Source organism: Anguilla anguilla, chromosome 16 (genome assembly GCF_013347855.1).
Source record: "Anguilla anguilla isolate fAngAng1 chromosome 16, fAngAng1.pri, whole genome shotgun sequence".
Classification (NCBI taxonomy): Eukaryota; Metazoa; Chordata; class Actinopteri; order Anguilliformes; family Anguillidae; genus Anguilla; species Anguilla anguilla.
The window spans coordinates 19,727,875-19,750,912 of NC_049216.1; the positions used below are offsets into that span (position 1 = coordinate 19,727,875).

The 23,038-nt window shown below is 43.8% G+C and overlaps 1 protein-coding gene across 2 annotated transcripts; it reads right to left on the minus strand.

Moving 5' to 3' along the window:
• Positions 1-654: 654 nt before the first annotated feature.
• On the minus strand, positions 655-20,606 carry LOC118215838 (death-associated protein kinase 2-like). 2 transcript variants are annotated; one of them, XM_035396850.1, is made up of 12 exons: positions 20,519-20,606; positions 19,525-19,737; positions 11,062-11,283; positions 9,769-9,907; positions 7,141-7,270; positions 6,854-6,902; positions 6,735-6,761; positions 6,476-6,628; positions 6,062-6,107; positions 2,266-2,355; positions 2,093-2,173; positions 655-1,728 (listed from the first exon to the last, which is right to left on the minus strand). In XM_035396850.1, exons 2-12 carry the CDS (start codon positions 19,599-19,601, stop codon positions 1,651-1,653), a joined length of 1,092 nt encoding a protein of 363 aa, XP_035252741.1. In that variant the 5' UTR covers positions 19,602-19,737; positions 20,519-20,606; the 3' UTR covers positions 655-1,650. The 2 variants fall into 2 exon arrangements, with proteins under 2 accessions (XP_035252741.1, XP_035252740.1); XM_035396849.1 differs by lacking the exons at positions 655-1,728; positions 2,093-2,173; positions 2,266-2,355 and adding an exon at positions 4,064-5,029.
• Between the last annotated feature and the right edge of the window lie 2,432 nt (positions 20,607-23,038).

The following is a 23,038-nucleotide window of genomic DNA, read 5'->3' on the forward strand; positions in this document are numbered from 1 at the left end:
GTATACAGTCTTCAAGACATGCTGGGGAAGTCATACTTTCAGCAGAAGTTAAAATGCAACAAGCAGTCCCTTCTAGAGTCACAGATACTGCTGAGGCACAGTCAAGCATTTACTGCTTAAACTTCCCGTAATAATCATCACTTTGAGAAAGAGAACTGCCAGACACCAACCACAGCAGTTTGCAGAACCTATCAGAGCAAATGTTCTAGATCACATATTAAGACATTAGATACTAGCAAGGACTGAAAAAAGGGCCTTGAATCTAGGCCTCTGGAGAGACGAGAGCAAACACTCAAGGTCCTCAACTCAAGTCACGGCTTCCAAGCATTTTTTTGGCCAACCCCCTCTCCCCCCCCCCCCCCCCCCCCCCCCCCCCCCCGCCCCCCTTAGCTGAATTCTTTCACCATGGCCCATGCAGCTCTAGAGACACGCGCGGCGGATTCTTGGAGGAACAGCATCAGCATGTTTTCCCTGAATCCCGACCGGATGCCTGAACGGGCTGAACGGCTTCAGCAGAGCGGGCACGTGACTTTGGCAGGCATGCAGGCCCTCGCCCCCCCCCGTTCACTTGGCCGTGTGACTACAGCGCAGGGAGGGGCCTGGAGGAGGGAATCTACACTAATCTATTCACTGCTGACCTTTTTCCCTCTCCTGTCTTCCAGGCAGTGATAAACAGGTTTCCTCAATTGCAAAATACAAGAAAACAAAAATAATCATCCCTTCTTCATAATACTGAAAAATAGAGAAAATAATGTCAATAAATGTACATTTATTTGACATGTATGTTAATATATTGTACTCACTGTTTTTCTCTCATACAATGTTTAAGCACATTAAGCAAATTATGGCACTTTGGAATGTTGTGTAGGATAACCTGCATTGATAGTCTAGGTTTCTCAACTAAAGGCATATTATTGAGGCATATTTTTATCTATGCAGTATGATGTTAATAGATCCCAAAGAATACAAACTAGGGTACAGTAAAGCAACTCCTTCCAGCTGCTGGGAGTGACCTTGCTAGCTTGCCCGGAGCAATGTTAATATTCACTGCCAAAACAAGGTTGTGTTGAAATAAAAAAGCAGACTTACATGAGTACAGTGCTGTGTTTCAGCATACGTTTGGAATGACTCAAATATATAGAAGAACCTTTACCAAAATGTTTAAAGGGCTATGGACCATTCAGTTTACAAAGGCACTTATAGAGTACACAGTCAGTATATTTACAAAAGTTAATTGCCAAATGTGCATCTTTATAATGAAGTATACATTCAAGAATAAAAACCCTTTTAAAAAGCTCCCTTCCATGCTTTGTCATCTGAACATTGATACATTCCTCTTGTCTCTATTATTGGTCCATATGACCCAGTAATGTTGACTGCCCCTGTAGGCTTACCTCGACTTCAAATGTCCTAGATCTTTTGATCTGTCCTGAAAAGAGAGGGTACAGGAGCACCTGGACGTGGCGGCATTGTGATTTTGCCCTTTCTTTGAATGCTGAAATGCGGAATGTGTGGAGTTCATAGTGCATCATCTTGTCTCGTCTGGTCATGTGCAGTCTGTTTGTTCTTTCCTTGTTCTGACGTGTCGTCCATCCTAGGCCCCGCCCTGTCCCATTTGCAGATGTCATTCGTAGGTTTGGGAGACAGTGCTCAGGAGGTGCTGCTTCTCTTTCTTCTCCCTGACCTCCTATTCACCGGCTCCTCCTCCTGGTCGCTTGCACAGTCCCTCTGGAACAGGGTACAACCAGTCTCAACCACCAACTGCTCATGATGTACTGTACATGCAATAACCATTCCTGACTATGGGCATAAGTTGAGTAGACAGAGGTAGTTGGGGGGGAGACAGGGAGCAAGAGAGAGGTAGAGAGAGAGACAGAAAGCCTAGCACACAGCTGCTAGTCTTTCCTGAAAGGGATTGATTGAGGGATGAGCTCTCATTCCAAGGATAAAAAGATCATGCTCCCGTGACTATTTTAGTTTGATCAAGTTACCTGGGGCCTGGCTGGGAATGAGGGCCATGCTAGAGAGACACAGTGCTCAGCCTGTAATCAGTGAGCCTCTCCTAGCATTCAAACGCTTGGGCTGTACCTACCAGCTCATCCTGCAGTTTGGGATGTCCCTTCTTCATCATACGTGTCAGGTGATTGCAAAGGGCGACGATCCTGAAAGACATCTGTGGGGAGTGAGATTGGAAGGGGCTGAAGAAAGTTCTGAGCGCAACCCGTCCCTCACAGCGAAAGACCTGGTGGGCAAGATTTCTGTTACCTTCCACCTGCGCCGGGCGTACTCCCTCCGGAAGTTCTCCAGGTTGATGATGGACAGTCTGCGCACCAGGGCCTGCCTGGGGTTTGCGGGCTACAAAACAGCACAGACCCTCAGATCAGTGAGAACAAGCAGCCGACCCAATGATACATAAAGGCACACAGGTTTATACAGGATTATTTAAACACTACAGAAAATCATTTTGCTGTTACCCGAAACAAGAAAGGCTTCCGGTGTTGATCTGACCATTATATGGACTGTTATCCTGCAGTCTAATATTACATTACAAAGAATTTATGGATGTCAATTATTGTTCTTGTAACATATCTATTATCATAAAGACAGCCCTGTCAGCCATCTAGGGGAAGAACTGCAGTGAATGACTGTTAAAAGGCTCAGCACAAGTCCTTTTTGCATCTTCATGAATATTTGTGACAAGAGAGACTGTATAGAATATGTGTAATACAAAAGGATAAAATGGTACCTGCAGCTAGATAAATGTATGACATCCCATGAGTTCAGAGTGAACTCTTGGTTACTTCCTTCCCTTTGTCTGTGCGCTCATGTTGCCCAGGCACAACTGTCTGGATGATTGCTCTTTATGTGCTAGTAACATTGGTGATGTATTTAGTACAGTGTAGTGCAATCACACACAGTATTGTGTGGTGTGTTTTTGCCAAATAAAATGACCAATAGAAAATGACTCCAAAGGCACAAAGAAAAACACAGGTACAGACAATGGGTATTAAAGCGCAGTGTGTTTTAAAACCGGGGTTCAAATGAGTAACCTTTCCTTGTTTCCTTTAAATGCATAATACAAAAAAAATAGAAAAAATTCCCTGCTAATCTCTGTTGTCTTTATACGATTGTTTTAATAAATCTAATTACAGTATGATTATGGTGAAAAGCAAATGTACCTTCTGGAGAAAGGCTTTGAAATGTGTTGCATAGTTATCTCAGAGGAATTTTAAATAAATATGACCATATTACACACATAAATAGAGTATGCAGAGAAAATTAAGATGGCAGGATTTCACTTTCAATTGCAAATGCATCTTCTTCAATGACTGTATAATATAATAGAAAACACAGCATAAACTATATCACAGTTGTGCAATTCATTCATGTAATCCAGGAAAATCTGTGAAACATTTAAAGTAGTCTCAATAAAACAGCTATCAGTTGTTGTACATGTATGAATTAAGATACTTTGGACAGTATCTGTCTATCATAGCTCCAGTTCCAAAAGCAATGGTGAATTGAGGTGGTAAGATTTATCACTTTGTCAGGACACAACTGGAGGCTTGTACCTAAATTTCAGAGGGCTATAAACAACAATGGAGAATGAATTTAAAATAAATAAGAAAATGGTACAAAATTATCCAATACCCAGCAGTGCTGCATCATACAGTTTAACTGTACAGTTTTAACTTTGGGGCAAGTGCTTTACTGTACATGCTTTGCTTCATAAAAAATAATGAACAATTCATTCAGGTGGCAATTAATTCATTTAATGAATTCATTTAAATTAATAATTCGAACAATAATTCATCACTGAAACTGAAAAATGTATTTTACAATAGAATGTACATTCATTGGATTTAATTGTAGACATTGCTGTATGCCAATTAGCATGTATATACTACATTTTTATTTAATAATCATCTGATGAAATTGCTTCTTCCAAAATATTTTAATTGTAGCACCAAATATTTGAATTATAGTACCAGTTCAGAATATACTGTATATATATATATATATATAGATAGATAGATAGATATGTATTTATTTATTTATTCTTAATAAATCACATTCTAGACTTTCAGTTGTCATGATTTGAACATCATTAAGTTTATTAAATTGATTTAATTATAAAATATTTATGATGTACTATATAGCTACCTCATATACATATATCCATGATATAATTATATTATGACTTGCTTCCATGTGTAGAAAAGCGTAGGGAGTCAACCATTTTATTGAGGTGGGGGTCCTCATCCAGAGAGCAGTCATTTTAGGAGGCCTTGACATGAACAGGATCCCTGTTGAAACGCAATAAGAGCCTTTGTCTTATTTCATCCACATTGTCCTCCGTCTACCTCTGCTGGCCTGGATCTGTTATCTCCAGGTTGATGCCAGACAGAAGCTCCCCACCACAAGGTCGGTTCAGGAGCTCCTTGAGAGCCTCGTTGACGTCATTGTTGAAGACGGAGGAGAAGCTTCCATTGGGGTAGTCACCATTGCCTCCGCCAACCCCACCAACCTGGAAGGAGCTCATGACATCCTGGACCCACTTGAGCTCGGAGGAGAGCTCCTGGCGCAAGGCGTCCAGGTGAGACTTCCTTTCCAGGTAGCGGCCGCTGATTCCCGTCAGGCTGGCCCCCACCACCCTCATGTCCTGCTGCAGGTGCTTCTTCACCGCCTCCACCTTGCGGAACTCGTAGCGGATCTGCGACAGCTCGTGCCGCACGCTCTCGCTCTCCTCCTTGTACCAGGACTCCTTCTCGTTGTAGATGGAGACCAGGGCGTCCACGTCCTCCTGGAGGGAGGCGCGCGTGCCGGAGACCGCACTGAAGCTGACCTCCATCACGGCGATGTCCTCCACCACCTGGGCGAAGCGCTCGAAGTTGGCGTAGGTGTTGTTGGGAGGCATGCTGGAGTGCGACTTTAGCGTGTACTCCTTCAGCCGCTTGGTCTTCAGCTGCCGCCGCTCGGCCTTCCTGCGGCTCTCGGGAGCTTTGGCCTCCTCCTTGTGCTCGTTGGACTTCAGACACAAGAAAGGAAGATTACGGAGTGAAGCCCACGGCAGAGTGAGTCGCGCCTGGGACACATAGACACAGCAGCCTGTGTGCGGGTTAGTCCACTCACACTGCCTCAGATATCAGACCAAACGAAAGACATCCTTCGACTCCCCATGCGGTCAGTTCCCTCTTCTTTTGTTTTTCTCATTGGTTCATGCTTTTATTTCTTCCACAGAATGAACACCAATTTGTGGGTTAAAGTACAGCGTCTAAACACATAACAGCCACTCTTAAATGTGCAAAAGCCGCATATCCAAATGGCACAACAAACAGCTTCTTCTCTTTCTCAAAAAAAAGTCAAATACATTCCAGCAGAAGCAGGATGTTCTGAAGCAGAATATATTTTTAAAAGAGGCATGCTGGTCAAAAGGTTAGCCCTGTGCGATTCTGTATTTCCTGTTTATACAATGTCTTTTTTGGAATCTTCCTGAGAAAGTCATTGTGTTATTTTCTTGAGAGGAAGAAAAGGCATGAGCCATTTTCTTGCAGACCCTCTGTACATTGACACAGAAGTGAAGTATATGCACCTTGACTGGCTGGAGAGATCTGGTAGTACATAGTATTCTGCCAAGAGTAAGGCTAACCTTCAATGTGGGTCTTTACTATTTACCCAGAGGAACTATAACAAAGGCACAAACACACCTCGCCAGAGGCTCACTCTGATTGTCTGGCTGCCAAGCAGATGGAGACTTCAGTGCCTCTCTGTGGTCAGAAACTGAGTTCTTGCTCAATTTCAAACCTTGTGTGTGGGATGCTTCAATATTGCTTTGGAGTGTGCGTATGCAGCTTCAGTGCATGTTTGACATTGGTGTAAATGTACAAAAACAGCATGCATGGAGAGTCATGTGATTTTGATTACACATTTAGTGCAGTGAAGGGAAGATTCACTGTGTACAACTTTAAAATCGCTACTTTAATATAAGTCAAATATGCATGCAAATATGCAATCCAAAAAAACGCTTTTCTTAACACAAAAAAATAAATAAGTCAGTTACCTTAATCCAGGGGTGGTTCAGGGCATCCTGTATAGTCAGTCTTTTCCTGTAATGCAAACAGCACATTAGAAAGGAAGCAAAGTATGTGGCCTGAGAATAGAGCAGAAGATATCTAAACTATCTATAACTATGTCACAGTCAAAACAACAAGCTTTATTTCACTTAACACTGCCAGCTTGTGAGAGAAAGAATGTAAGGAATTTACACCACGTCGCACAGTTTTTGCATCCTCTTTTTCTTCAGCACAGAGGCACAGGCCAGAAATACAGCACTCGTGTACCAGAAATTAAGACAACACCACAGATCCGTGTGGCTATGTGGCTCCACGTGTGTTCTCATTTTAAATGTCTTGACGGAACCCCCCCCCCACCCCCCGCCAGGCACACATCCTCCATTGTGGTGTAGACCTCCCACCTTGTGTCCTTCTCCAGCAGCTGCCTGATGAAGCTCTTGGCCAGCTCGCTGGTGTGGCTGAAGAACTCCTCGTCAAACTCGTAGTTCATGGCTGAGATGTTCGCCAGCGTCTCCTGTTTAGACTCGCCGAGAAACGGAGAGGCGCCACTCAATCTGTGGGGAGTCACAGTCATAGCCAGTCACAGGCAGCCGGACACAGGCATACACTCTAGCACTTCTCAGTAGGAGCAACAGAAGCATGTCAGTGTGTTTAACTCACAGGATATAGGTGATGACTCCTATGCTCCTGTGGTAGAGGATGTGAAAGGTGGGTTAATCCAATAAAATGTATTTCTTTTTTTTATATGCATCACGACACAAGCAGAGAGCCAATCTTACCACATATCTGCTTCTAATCCCAGTGGCTCATAGTTCACTATCTCCGGAGCTGTAAGCACAAATCAAATCATAAGTGTAGCTGGCAGTCTCCCAAACACTAAAACCAACACTGAACAGAACAGTTGTTGAACAGAAACATTTTTCCAGCCATCAGTAAATACTCAACTCAGTGTGTTGCTGTAAGGAACAATTATCTCCTCTTTAAAGCAAGGTTCAAATGACCAGGTGAACTTTTGCCTCAGTCCACCCAGCCTACAATAACTGCGCTTCATTAAAAACCAACTTACCAACAAATTCAGGGGTCCCAAAAATGTTCTTGAATTCGACTCCCTCCTCAATTTGGTGAGCCAATCCGAAATCGATCAGTTTTATCCGGGGCAGGGGGAAGCTCTTATCCAGAAGCATTATGTTTTCAGGCTGAGAGAAAAGCAGAGAAAAAGTGTCACTGATCCAAACCCCAATGCAAACAACCAAAATAATACAAAGGATAAGCTAATGTTAACATGTTTCTCTGTAAAACACAATGCAATGTGTGTGTGTGTGTGTGTGTGTTTGTGTGTGTATGTGTCTGTGTGTGTGTGCGCGTGCGTGCATGTGTGCCTGTGCATGTTGTGAGACTTTCAAATTGTAGCAGCGTTATCCAGAAACCAGTAAAAAGCAGCATTCAGGAGCTGCTGAAAGCCGCAGACAGACTTCACCATCAGAGAACTAATAACCTGTAATGCACGGTATGAGCTCCTGTGCAGTTACACACAAACACACAACACTGGCTCATTCTAAGGCACTGCTCCAGAATGTGGATGCCCCCTACACACGGGTATCAAATCCCGACAGTACCGGCTGTGCAGCGCTGCATTTACCCCCGCAGACACTCCACACCGCATTCCCGGGCTGCCCGCACATCCTGGCCAACGTAAAGGCGGCGGCCCCACCCGCCATGCCGGGCTTCCCCAAGCACAAGAGCGTGAGCGCCGAGACCGGCAGGACCGGCGCCACGTCTGAGCGGAGGGGGTGAGAGCTCTCTGCCGTGGGGACCGCAGACAGACTGGTCGATGGCGGCTTGTCTGTGGGAGTCTGGATCCAGCCCAGTGACTGCACTAATTATATGTGTGCAGCACAAACACACCTAGAGGCTAATGACTATGCAGCGCTCGCCCCCCGGGTGGAAACCCATTCCCGCTGTGAAATATCTTCCAGACGATCACAGTCGGCACAGGGAGGACATCGCCCCGGTTCAGAAGCTTTGCCAAAGCTATTTCAAAGAATGCCATTATAAACATATTTGTGTCTGTCATTCTGTTGACAGAACTATCTGTTTGATAACTGATTGTCTTCCCCTCTGTGCCAACAGAAGTAGACAAGCCAAGAGCTGGAAATAAGTCACAACTGAACCACTGAACATAAATTACAGAATAACAACCATTAACAATTAAACTGCATTATCTATACCATACATATTCTTTAATGGAGCAGGTTATTTGATGGTAAAGAGGTCTTCATTATGTAATAATGAAAAATAAACTGAAGCCATCCTTCTTTCAGCTAGCGGGCATAGATCAACCCATTTAATCTGATTTCATACCTTCTATTAGTTAAAATGCATCATTATTATAACAATTATCAAGGTGGAAATAAAAAGCATGCTTCCATGGATAACCCCTCCTCCTGAACACAGTGGTCTGAGTGAAAAGGCACTTCAAAAATGTATATAAATGAATCACCTTCACAATTTGGTCACTTGTCTTGTGCTCACATGACCTTGACATAACTACACAGTCCAAAATCACAGAACCAGTGTAGAGGAAGGACCTTTTTTGGGGCCTTTGGCTCAGCAGATGCACCAGCTTTTCAGCAATCACAACGCAGCAGATAACATCAGTTAATCTGCATGAGCAGTGATGCGTTTTCTGGTTTGCAGATCCATTTCTGGCAGCCATGATTTAAAATGGCCTGATATGTACGGTCTGTAAGAGCAGAGAGCAGTTTAAGGCAGTTCAGCCACGCCCAGGTCCGTGTCCTCATTGTGTGAGGAGTGAAGTTTTCATCGCCTCCTCCTTCCTCTCTTGTTTTCCCTGGGCCAGTGGAGACTCCTTTGAAAACAAGCCTGCCTGAACACCTGCCCTTCCTCTGAGCAAGGAGAGGCATGCCACAGTGACAGAGCGCTGCTGCCCAGCCCTGCTGGAGAGGGAACTTCCTCTCACGTGCCCTGCCTCCAAAGGCCTTCCTCCTGTGGTCCTTCTGCAAGCCCCTCTGTCATCACCGGAAACAGGGCCACACCTGGGCCCGCTGACTCTGGGGCATAGCGCTTCTCTGTGTGAGGCCAGTGGTCTGCGTGTGTGTGTGTGTGTGTGTCTGTGTGCGTGTTTGTGTCTGCATGCATGTGTGTGCGCGCGTGTGCATATGCGTGTGTGTGTGTGTGTCTGCGCCTCACCGATGCTCTTTATTCCAGTCGTGCTGCACATAAAGCCTGCCGTGTGACATAATAATCGTAAAGTAATAAAGATAATCCTGAAGGTAGTGGCACTGTCAGCAGGCCCTCTTTATTTGCCACGGGCCAGGATGGCACTCACTGTTTTATTTGGACGTAACTTCAGTTTTGTGATGCATAATAAATATGGTGGTCTACAGCTGCCTGACTTCAGTGGCAGATGCTAGTTACTGTGAGGCAGCTGCTCATATTATTAAGTTTCCCATACAATGTGCTCTAGCATAGCGCTGACTCACCTAAATAAAATAAAGCCACAACGCTCGGGTTACAGCAATGATCCGTTACCATAGCTACAGCCCCATCCTCCCCTCTCTCAACCTTGGGCCTTGCATGGGTGTATGATTATATCTTGCTGACAGAGGCTTGCAATATCAAAGCGGAAACTGAAAATATGAACCAAACACGACAAAAAGTAAAAAGGGAGCACCTTGAGATCGAAGTGCGCAATCTTTTTGGAGTGGAGGTAGTGCACGCCCTCCAGAATCTGCTTAATGAACTGTGTGGCCTCCTCCTCGCTCAGGGACTCTTTCTGGGCCAGGAAGTCGAAGAGCTCGCCTCCAGACACCCTGTGGTACACAGAGACAGGGTCATCGTCAGAAACGCTCCAGTCCGACTACCAGCAAGCTTCACCCAAAACCCTGGTGAATGCACCTATGCGTTTTATTCTGTAAGTTGCCCTGGGTAGGAGAGCCTGGTAAATGGCTTAATGTGCTGTAATGTCATGTAAAAGCACAGTGTGGAAGCGTTGTGGTTATTATCATGATCAGCAAACAGTTTCTACAGGAAACGTATCATCAGTCCTGTGTGTGACTAACCACTCAGCATAGAAAAAGCAGAAATTATTCATATATACCATGAAACACACATCCTCTTTTTTTTGCTGCATTTCAGAATCCGGTGTGCAGAGTTTCATGGGGTTTTTATGGGCAGGCATTCACAGAGGGCACAGGCAGAACGGGCCCTGTGATTAGCCTTAATGAGGTCCCTGTGCTGACCTCATCACAGCCTGATGGAGCCTGGGGCAAAGGGGCCCCACCCGGCCTCGCTGCCTAGTGAGGTCACACAGCAAGAGAGTTTGGATTCCTCTCGCACTGCCAGGCAGAGATGCACAGTGAATGCTAAGCATAGGACTCTCTCAGGAGAACAACTACCACTGCAAATTACCCCACGTATTAGAAAAGAAACGCCTGAATTAGTGATGTACTAAACACTAAATATGTTAATATATATTATTCTGGGTTTTAAAGAGCTTCCCTGATGGGGATGTCCTGATTGTTAAGAGAGGCAGGTAATGTAGGTTCATTAGGTTAGAATATGTGCTGTGAGGGCTATTGTCTGCTGACTTCCTTAGCTTGCAGGGGCACTGACACAAACAAGAGCTCCAATGAGCAGGAAGGGAAGCTGCCTTTTATTGATTTCCCTGCACCTAAGTTACACCTAAGGGACATGTCATTCAACACAGCTCTATGCTGCAAAATCAGTGTTTATATGTATGCATAGTCATTTCTGACGGCAAATAATCCCTCAAAACATGAAAAGCATAATTAAGAAAAACGAACAGCTTGTTAAAATTCTGGGATTGCATTTGTGGATGGAATGAAAGGCAGCATACACAGGGGGTCTCCAGGACCGGGTTTGAAACACACTGTTATGAGCCATCAGTTCTAATTTCAGAGCCACAGCGTCTGTAAGCGGTCCGTTCTGCGTCAGCCACACTCACAGCTCCAGAATGAGCACCACGTCGGTGCGGTTCTCGTAGACGTCGTGCAGCGTGATGTTGTTGGGGTGCTGGATCTGCTGCAGGACGCTGACCTCGCGCTCGATCTCCTCCCGCCGCACCCCGCGCCTGCTCGCCCGGCTCTGCCGCTTCTTGATGAACTTGGCGGCGTACTCCTGCCCCGTGCTCTTCTCTCGGCATCTCTTCACGATGGCAAACTGACCGCTAGGGGAAAAATGAACGCACGTCCATATCTCGCCCCCAACAGACACCACAAGCAAATGTAAAGCTAGCCCTTTCGTTTTCAATAAGCTAAGGTAACCCAAAGCACTCCAGATTCTATTGGCTGAAGTCTAACCCTGTGCTGGTCACAAGGGCAGTCCGTCTCTCAGAAACTCGTGAGACAGCGGTCCAGTTATTAACAGTGGTTATTAATAGTGCCACACAGGTGTACTTTTGGGTTAAGGGTTAAATTTTTACATTAATTAAGGATTGTCAAACATCACTGCAGAAGTTTGGACAAATCGCACATAAATTACACTTAAAAACCAAAGACCCTTTGGTCTGTGCTACTTCCTAGCAGAGGTTTCCCACTAGCCCTTTACTGCTAGGTTACCACAGCTAATGCTAATGAGCTTTATTATCTCTGCATCAAATGAGAATCTGAGGCCCTGCTGACCACGCTGCTGACAGATGGTGTCTGAGCCATGTCTCCCGTCGGTCTGAAGCAGAACAGCTGCAGGACTGAAAAGTCCAGGCATCCCCATCAGCTGCCCTGGGAAACCTCCATGATTGTGTGGAAAAGGGCAGTGGAAATAAAAGTGCTCAACAGGATGATGCAAATGAGGCCAAAAAAGAGAGAGCAGCCAAGTATGCAAACAAACACACACGTATGAATTTGTGTGTATGGTCTACTTTTTTGACTTTGACATCTCTGTGTTTGTAATAGCCTCTCAGAAGGTGCTTAAATGGTATTTTAGGAACAGAATCCAATATTGTGTGGGGGGGGGGGGCATTTGGATGTAGAACAAAACAGGGAGGGGGTGGGGAGAACAGGTATCCTTCTCTGCCAGCCTTTAAACCTTTTGTCTATTAAATAAATGATGAAGTCAGCTGTGGATGGGGCTATTCAGGGTAGTGCCACCCTTTCCTGGGAGGGAAGAAAGGACAGAACATTGCGCACGGAATGCCTGCGCTACACCCTCTCAGGATGGCCAGGTCACTGCTCTCTGACATCCCAGAATGCTGTGCAGCGTGGGATACTCCTCAGAGCTCCTTGTGACTGTCCATATGCTGGCTCAGGGCAGACCACGCAACAAGCCAACATATTAGACTCTGGGAAGGATGGGAGTGCGTGCTTAAAGCAGGAAATTAGGCCAGGGCATTCCTGTTGGGTGAATTGCACTTTTACGCAGCAGATATATTGCTTGAGTACATAGACGCGGCATTAGGGTTTTAATACGCATTTATTCAGGTGTTTTAAGTTTTTACACAAGAACTGCTGTTTTAAGTGTAATAAAAACTCATTTTAGTTTCCAGTTTAATATGAAATTATGGTTAGTTCTTTCACACAAATGTTATATGCAATTTCAGGGATATATTGTAGTAGTCCTACATGATATTTGATCACATTATGTAATTTTCAAAAATTTCTACAGTTTCAGCACAGCATGAAAAAAGTAAAACTACGATTAACTCTTTTTTTAACCAAATTTTTCATATGCGGGAACCAGGTACATTGACATTTTGATATATCAATGTTGATATTGGCATATGCAGAACAATTTGACATGTATTAAAATATATTCCTTGTGTTTTGTGTTTTCACATTTTATTAGAGCACACAGATAGACATACCATTCTGCTGCATCCACAGCCCTATTAGAATGCCAGTGGGTGAGTGTCGGAGCATGCAGAGAGCCTCCTCACTCATTTTTAATTCTGTATTCTCTCCTTTACGCATGTACTTCTAGTTTTTTTTACTTCTTCTTTATTTTAAACTTTCCTACTTCCCTTCATCTTGTTCTACTGAAAGCCCCCTCAGAGACAGGTGTTGGAGATGAGTAAAAACTAGAAATGATATGGTCCAATGATTATACAGGGTCCACCACTTTATAGTCACATACAAATTATGCAGGACCATGCCAACTTTGTCCAGCTGATGGGGGTCTGCTATTAGCCCAACATTGGAAAATGAGCTTATATGACTTGGACGGAGAAGGAGCTGCAGTTAAAAAAAGACTGCTCAGCATGCATTCACACTCTCAAATTAAACACGGCATATGAGCGCATGTTGCTATATCGGGGGGCTTTTTCCACAGAGCAGTCATTTTGAGGGAGGACAGCTCACCCCTCTGACTGTCCCAGCCGCATCCGAAACCCCACGTCATGTCTCACCCCATCGATCTCACCCCGGTGGAGAGGGAGAGGAAGACAGTGAAAACACCACATCATTTTGCAACGTGAGACACGGGTGAAGGCTTAGGGTTACACAGAGAGACGGTGGTGACGGGGAGGGGGACAGTGAACCCCCCCCCCACACACCTGTTTCCGTGCGGCTGTCTGGGGCGCTGGTGGCCAGCATGCTCACACATCACTTCCTCCTGGGGGCACCCTGGGAGCCCCCCATATTACATGCACAAAGCCCTAAAGATAGATGGTCTCTTTAGGCAGCTGTTCTCAGAATGTTAACCCATCGCCTCTGCAGTAGCGCTCTACCATACTGGGCAGTGCAGCGGAGGGAGATATCTGGGGCTTCATTATGCTTTCAAGGAGGACTGTCCAGGAGATCAGAGAAATGCCATTAAACCATGTACAGCAAATAAGAGTGAGACACAGAGTCCACGTCTCTTGAAATGTAACACCAAAAATGATCACAAAATGTAAGCACAGATCTTCACCAGGCTAGCACACAATTGCGTGGCAAATTCAACAAGACTTTTTCCCTGAATTTGTCTGTCATATAGACCCTCCACATCCTCCCGTGTAGCACATATTAACAACGTCTTGAAGCCAAAGAGTAAACATCTTAAAGGAAAATATATGGTACTGTATGTACCTCAGTGCTTTGACACACATGGAAATATTAACACAAATGCGACACAACATTTCATTAAATATAGTGGCAGAAGCAGCCTCCAGTCACTCAAGAAATTCAGACCACAAAAATAACGCACAGCTCAAATTTATGGCTTCCATATTTAGAGATGTCTAAGCTTGTCTAAATGCATGCTCACATACACATACACACACACACACACACACACACACACACTCACACTCAAGCTCACGCTCACACACACACACCGTTTAAAATGAAATATAGTTTTAAAAGAACTATGAGTAAAATGCATTTATTCACTACAGGGATACACCGTCCACATCACCCGATTATACTTGATCATACTATGTATGTTAGATCACATGACATTCATAGAACTGCATTTTTGTTTCACATAGGATAAATAAGATCAGCATTCACACCAATAATGTATTCAAAGGGCAGAAGACCAGAATGCTGTGGTAACACAGATGTCATTTAACGCTGCTTTCAGTTCAGGGTTAAAATGATGAAGGCTGGCTGTAGTTAGCCATCCTGCATGTTTAAAGTGGGTACAGGGGGGGCAGAAGGTGCTAGACACACTCAATGTACAACAAAGAACCTTTCGGGGCTCCACCACTGCTGCAGGCCTGGCGCTACTGGGAGCATAGCGCTAATATTAGGCCCCGCCCAGCTGTTACTTATACCGGCCAGGTCCCTGGGGTTTAATTGCGTGGGTGGGTAAGGGGGTAAAGAGGTGCAAAATTAAGTCTGCCACCCTGAAAACATTGTACACACCAGCAGGTTTTTTGTTCAGAGCCTCAGAGTACGGGGAATTCTGAAGTAATATAATGATCATGGAGACTAATAAAAATATCAATCGCACCTATCACAACTTGAACCAGTTAAACTGTGCATTATGCCCATTACAAGTCCATATGCACAAACACAGATGGCTATCCATAAGGAAATAACAGAGAGGCATATTCCTGTTCACAACAGAAAGCTCTCTGGTAAAGGGCAGCACACTCAGGTTTAACACTATTCTACTGGTGGGAAGGCTATAACAGAGGTAAATCACTCACTGAAGGACAACAACACAGGCTGGATTTGTTTTCGAAAGGCTTACTAACCAACAGAGAATGGTAATCTATAGATTATGCTAAACTGCTAAGGATCCTAGCCTACAAAATTACTAAGTAATTAAACATTTCATATAGGTTCTTCATATTAACCTATAAAAAACATTTATATGCAGAAAATAATAACCTACCAAGAGATCATAAACCCGCAGGGACTGAAAGTCCTGTTCTTTCCACCTATTACTTCAGCAAATTCAACACTTGGAGACAACATTTAAAGGGTATTCAAGATGGAGACTTTAAGCAAAAAAAGCAGCAATGCATTGGGAAAGCAACAAGCAAGAAAAAAGGGCTACGAATGGATTTCTTGAACTTTGAGCTCGCCTACACCAACCTAAAGAGAGAAACTTTTCCACCCAGCATTGCATTCCGCTTCTGTTTCAAAAAATGCTGAATTTGTTCCAAATGTAAGCCAGAACAATGAAATCGCAATGCCATGGTTCTCACCAAAAGTTCACTCATTCAATTAATTAGATGTGAGTTTCATAGATAAGGGGCTGATCCTTCATGTGGAACATTGTGCCTGACTGAAGATACAGATGCCATGCTACGCATGAGGTTCCGTGCCAGGAGTGCCGTTGTCTCTTCAGCACATGGGACCAAAGGATGGTTATTAACCGAGCAGGGAGGTGGCCGTTTGCTCTAATATTCACATGTTCAGACTCGTTTCTCTACATTCCACCCAGGAAACACTCAGTGAAATGGCCAGTTTCACTGAATGCCCTTTCATCTTACAGATGCTGAGAGGAACTGAGGTACACTCTACTGTAAAAAATGTTTCTTAGTCAGGAAAAGGTGACACATACATGGCTGTTAAAAGCATGGTGAATTCATTCAGAATTGTAGACATGAGACTATGTACATTTATAACCTGAATCTTCTGCATCTGTATTGTGTGCAGATTGGGTATTCCTGAACAGCACTGCACTCTGTAATCACAAACACTTAATCACCTCTTCAGCCTGTGCAATAACCCAATATCCATGCAGCATGCACACATGATATCCATGCAGCATGCACATGATATCCATGCATCATGCACACATGATACCCATACAGCATACACACATGACATCCATGTAGCATGCACACACTATCTATGCAGCATGCACACATGACATCCATGTAGCATGCATGCCAGGCTGATATCTATACTGGAACACTAGTGCTGCAACTTCTCTTGCTATAAATATATCAAGCAAGTCCACAGAATCCCAGGAGAAGACTGACATAGGGCCGTATACCATACAAATCAGCTGCCACATGTCTGATATTTCATCAGTTCAGAATTACACCTAGGTCCCTGGAGCAAAAGGCCTGAGGAATATATTTAATCTTTGCACATTTTCAATTCATGCAAACTGCATGATAGAGCCTGCTGGTATGTGAGGATTGCTGCACATGAGTAGGGCTGAACAGAACACCCTCTACACTTGTCCATTACTTCCCCTTCCAGAGCCTAACCACAGCTGACGCTCTGGCCTGGAGTTCTCTCACTTCACATCCGTCTGGGGCATGACTTCAACTTCATCCACGTAGCTATCGTTTCCCCTTTTTATAATGTACATACATCACATTAGGACTCCGAATTTAGAATCAACAGAGCCCAGAATGAACCTGATAAAATGCAAGACCACTGTGGCCCCTGTACCCCAACACAAACCTCTTTCATTCCTGTTTCAAAAATGTGTTATTTAGACATTATTTCAGCTCCTGTTCTCTATACCCTTTACCTCTGCGCCTTCGTGTCAAGGTACTGTACATTGTACTACCAAAAAAAAGAGATCTATTTATGGCCGCAGGGTCCAGTCTGACTCAGAGGAGAGAGATGATGAGTCACGCATTTGCTCCTATGTAGCTCTGTCTCCTTTTTAAAATCGTGCCCACAAACACACGTGTACACACACGCATGCACACACACAGGCCTGTAAGGCCTCGCCAGAATAACAGAGGCCTACTCTCTGCTCACAGTGAACTCCACACAAACCTGGGGTAAGAACTACCCCCGTCCCCCAGTCCACACTACTGGCCAGTGAAAAGCCTCTGACCATCTGAAGGGATACACTTTCTCTTGCAAGCTGAGAAGTGTGATTATGTTGGCGGCAGAAACTTCTTTGTCTCTCTCTGACGAGCACATACCAGCCACGGACGTATCAGAGGAGGCGTCAGCAACTGCCTGGCAACTGCACAGTGTCCGCGTGGTGGGCGAGTTCCGCTTTCCACACTGCTTGTGGTGAAAACTGGCCATTCCCTCTGCATACATACACCAACTGCACATGCATTTACAAACAGCGTAGTAGGTAGGCCAGCACCGGGCCATTTTCAGCTTTTCTAGTTGCCAATAAGGAAAGGTACTACATTTACCATGATCCTCAGCAGCTCTGATTCAGTTTGAAGATAGTGAGCACTGTGTACCAACACTTGTTTCTGAAAGCCCTCTGAATAGTAGCATCAATATGTGGACATGAACTGACTGCTGAAGAATCAACCAGGCAAATGTTCCACAAGCCCTGCAAGAAGCAGCTTGAGTGGGTGAAACCATAGAAGAGTTAAGCCCCCCCCGCACCCCACCCCCCCCCCCTCAAATGCCGGATGCATCATTCAAATTGCAATTGAATGACAGTATTGAGAATAGGTTATTGCATGTTAGCTGGCATTCAGAAGGCATGACAGATGCTTAGATTATTCATGTATCCACATTACTGAGTTCTTTCTTTAAGGCCTGGATCAATTCTTTGGAGATTAGAACCCCACCTTCCCTACCTCATGCAGGGTCTCATTTGCTGGCTCCCCCCTATGCCTTCACTCTTCCTGCCAAAGAAGAGTTCCTGCTTCCTCACTGTGAAACCATATGTTCAGTCTAAGATTTTCACTCAGTCTTATCTTTATGATCTCACAAGAGCCTGGACTGCTCATAGGGCCAGATTAAGGAGATTTATAAGGGAGAACATAAAATGGCTCGGAAACAAACGCTCAAGCCAAGAAGCTTTCTACCTCCCTCCTAAGTGCACAGATATCACAGAGCTATCTGTAATAGTTTCCACTGAAAAGGCCCCCAGAAAAACAGGGCTCTAAATAATTTAGTCAAACCAGCAGAGATTTGTTAATTTGTAAATGATGTATTGTGAAAGCGACACTGGAATGTTGGGAAACTTGCTGTTTCTGGAGCTGGCAGGCTTGATAACAACCTCTCATGGAATGTCAGGAGCATCAAAAAGCCAAAAACACACTAATGAATTGAGAGGGAATATGCCAAACCCTTCCTAATGCTTTTAGGCCTGATACATTAACTGCATTAATGACCCCTGAGGAAAGACCTACAGTCTTTCAGCTGGGGTGGGGGTTTCTATTTTGTATTCTAGGGTGGAGTGAGTCCCCACAGGGGACAAGTTTAACAACTGAAACATCCAAGCCTCCAGGAAGAGATTTTATAGCACACAGCTGAGAAGCCCTCCCCCACAGTCTCTACAGACAGACTGCAGACCACCAATGAACAGGCGGAGAGAGCAAGGGGTTGGGTGAGAGACAGAGACAGAGTACAAATATGTCATGCCAATAAAGCGAATTGAATTGAATTGACAGAGACAGAGAGAGATGAGAGAGAGAGAGAGAGAGAGAGAGAGAGAGAGAGAGAGAGAGAGAGAAAGGAGAGAGAGATTGAGAGAGATTGTGGTAAAGGAGAGGAGAGCTGGATTGTGAAATTGTTTTCAGAAGGAAACCAATGGGCTTGGGTCATCCTCTGTGTTTCAGCACTCACATAATTAGTTCTGTTTTATTTTTGTACTGTAATAATACACTATAGCTGTGGCTCCAATTTTATTGTACAAAAACTGTCTTTCTATAATTCATATTTCTGTTCCATGAAGCAAATTTTCTTGGACCCTCAGGCTTAACAAGAACGCAAGAAAACCAGTAGAGACTTTATACATTACATTACATTACATTACAGGCATTTAGCAGACGCTCTTATCCAGAGCGACTTACACAACATTTTTACATTGTATCCATTTATACAGCTGGATATATACTGAAGCAATTTCGGTTAAGTACCTTGCTCAAGGGTACAACGGCAGTGTCCTACCCGGGAATCGAACCTGCGACCTTTCGGTTACAAGTCCAGTTCCTTACCCACTGTATACACTCCAGCTCTGACATATAATTTTCACCAATCCTTCAATAACTCGCACAAAAAGAGGTTTAGCTGACAGGGGAGAGAGTTGGTCCTTTGCACTTAATGACGATTGAATTTATATCTGCTTTCAAAAAATAAAAGGAAGCACTCACCTTCCCAGTTCCTCCCCAATCTCATAGAAGTCCTCTACTTCTTGTTGCTTGAACACAGCCATCACCACTGTCCTCATCGATGTAAGTTATTTCCCCGAAGGCAAACAAAACATTTAACTCCGTCTACCTTGCTTTCCTCCCATCATATGCAGGACACCCGTTGCCCAATGAAAAAAATTTAGGAGTACTTCAGCAGTGACCCAGGTTTCAATCCTGAAGGAAAGAGTATGAAGTCAGATTTTCAGCTTTTCTGTGAGATGACAAGGATCAAACTCTACATTTAAAGTCTATAGCCAGAGGTCAAGTAGAAATACTCTGAGATTCTTTGCAATGAGTGTGTGAGCTGTTGACTATCCCTCGTAAGAAGATGATGCACAGGGATGCACTTAGTCTGTCATGCTCAAGTCAGCTATATTTAGAGAAATGCAATCACCATGCTTTTTTAAAAGGAAAGGAAGGGGTAGCGAGGGAAATTTGAATTGTTGCACGAGGCCTTGCCAAATGTATGCGCAAATAAGAGCATTTATTCTATAAATGTATTAATTCTATTTGATATAATACTTTTAACCGGTCTATTATAGAAGTGAGAAAGGTTTCCAAATAATCCGCGCCGGCGCCTTAAGAATTTAGCTGACCAAAGTCGCCGAGCGGGCTACAAAAAATATTCAAGTTTTCTGACAAAAGCGACTGATAATGGTGCAGATCTCAACGGATTACACTAAATAACAATATTTTGTGCCTACCCAGTAAACATCAGAGTCCAAAGGCTATAGAATGCAAAAACGTGCGGAAGAGATTAAGATTGTTATTTTAAAACAAATGGTTCAAGGGACGGATGCTCCAATTAATAATGCATATAAATTATTTAATTTCCAGTGCCTTGTCACAAACAAAACAATCGAGTTACATTATTGTATTTTTAATCAACAAACAGTTCAAGTCGAGATTTTACAATGTAAAAAAACTGCGAGAAAGTTAAATTTATAAATCTCACCGTATCAAAACGTGCACAAAGGTGGTAACACCGCTTCACGGTTCTCTCGTATGAAACTGTCAGAAGCAGTCCCAGCCAGCAGTCTCGTCCTGCGCTGGGCGCGTTCTCAGACGTGGGCTCACTTGCGCGCCCATGTGTCTGAAACAGACGCCACCTGTTGTCAATTCACTTGATTCGTACCACTATAAGCGCAAATGGAGATGTCCATCTCAGTTCTGCAGTGTTTGTCCCCCAGTTTGAAAGTCCTATTTAAGATAGAATGTTTTTTTATAAGTTATTTATAACCATAATGATTTAAAATGAAAACGTTTTATCACACAACTCTAAAAAGGAATACTTGTTAAATTAATTTATTTTATAAGACCAGAAACCCACTGTATCATCTGACTGTACAGTAATTCATATGCAATAATAAAGTTTATTTACCACATCAAGTAGCCTATTTGTAAAATGTTTAAATTGACACACTTGTTACTTATATTAAATAATGCTATGTCTATATAGATAATTAGTGCTTATTAATCAAAATACTGAAAGCACAGGCCTATCATTTCCAATGCTGTGTGCTGAGTTTAAAGAAAAATAAAAATGTGGCTTTTAAAAAGTATATTGTATTAAAGATACCAGCATTCAATGAGTAAAACTGTTAAGCTATTGATTATTGTGATGTTTCTGTATCTCATTGAAACCATAGCAATGCCACTTAGCCCAATAGCAAATGAGTAAAATAAATAAAATCAAAACAGAAACTGGGAAACTGGGAAGAGAGTGTGTACAGTGCATTCAGCCAATTAGGATTCTTGCAGAGCATTGTTGGCATACAGTGCCAATCTATGATTTCCACATGATTAATTTCAGACTACTTGTAGATGTTTGTTGCACTCAGGAGAAATATTTATCATAGATAATGTCCCATGGTCATAAACTTTCATAGCATGGCCCACTTAATGTGTGAATACATATTTTATTAGCCACCCCATATTAAAAGGTACCTGGCATATATTCAAATAGGGAAATAAAAAAGTAAATAAATTAATGGTCAACGTTCAATAACCAGTCTGGTGATGAGCTTCAGAAGCTGTTTATGGAAGCGCTGGCCTGGAAGAAATACTGTAGGAGTGACAGAAATGCAGAATGTTCAAGCTTTACAAATGCACTGGCTACCTTGCACCAGCATGCCTGCCTACGCTGAACAACCATTCAGAGAAATCAAGGGCATGTAAGAGTTCACGGGAGTGAATACGTGACTGTGCACAAGCTCTGACACAGCAATGGCTGCTCGTTCAGTCGAGTCAGGACCAGGTCAATGAACCAAGAGCAGAAGCAACATTCCCCTGGGTACCTTTGGCCCCCTGGGGAGGCCAGATGAGCAGATGACATACACCACAGTGCTATGAGTGGGCTCTGGGGTTGTGCCAAAACGCCCAGGACACTCCCTCCTCTCCTCCACCCTCTCTGCACTCTGTACCAGATTGGCCAAGAGCTGCCTCATGTGAACCAGTTCACCAGCTCTGTGGGAGGAGTGGCCTCACGCTGCTGACAGTTTAAGCACGCTGCGGATAGTACGAGACACATAACATGGAAACATACTGCAGGATGCTGACCTCTATAAAAGCTTTATAGGAAATGACCTGTTGTTTCACTTGCATAACTGAAATCCTTATTCAGAATCGCTCAGTATGCTATCAGTCAATGCAAGTATAAAATAGATGGTGATATTAAATACATTGCATTATACACTAGTGTGCTTCTGTTATCATTTTTACTTTCAGTCTTTTGTTTATTGTTTCTTCCATTTCTTTCAGGATTTTTGTCCCTTTTTTATTCCTTTTGCTATTTTCCTCGATTTTGCCTTTTTCTTTCTTTCACGCTCACATTTGTAGCTAATTTTTCTCATTTGTAAGCTTTTTCTAATCAGACAGGAGGTGCTGTCTCATGAAGATGAGGTAACCCAGGGGGAATCTCAGGTGACTGTGATCCAGCCAATTACAGGCTGACTTGGAGCTGTGTAGGAACAATACATATTAAAGACCTCCCCAAGTATGGGATTGTGCTGTCACTATGAGGGACTTCCCACTCTGCAGTATCGTGAGCCTGAAAGGATAAATCCCTGCCTCTCTTCCACCCATCAATGTCTTCTGTGTCCTTGCATTTCCTAGGGATGTTTACGCCATGCAATAATGGAATATTGGTGTGTCTACCAGCTGTCCATGGTAACGTCTTGTTTCATCACTTTTCTGTTGAAATAGTTACCATTTTCTTTAAAGGAAATCAGGGCCGGTCATGCTGCAGCAGTCAAAGTGTTCTGTCAGCACGCTTCTCACTGTTGCGTAAGGGTCACATGATGGGATGAGATGGGACATTGGTCCACGTGGGACACCCAGAGTCTCCACTCGTACGTCATAAGTAAACATAGCTGTTCCAAACTAAAAGGTGTGCGGAAGTCTAATATGCCTGTGATTCAACCTTGGCCAACACCATTTTGAAGACCATCATTGTGGTCAAATGACACTCATCTTT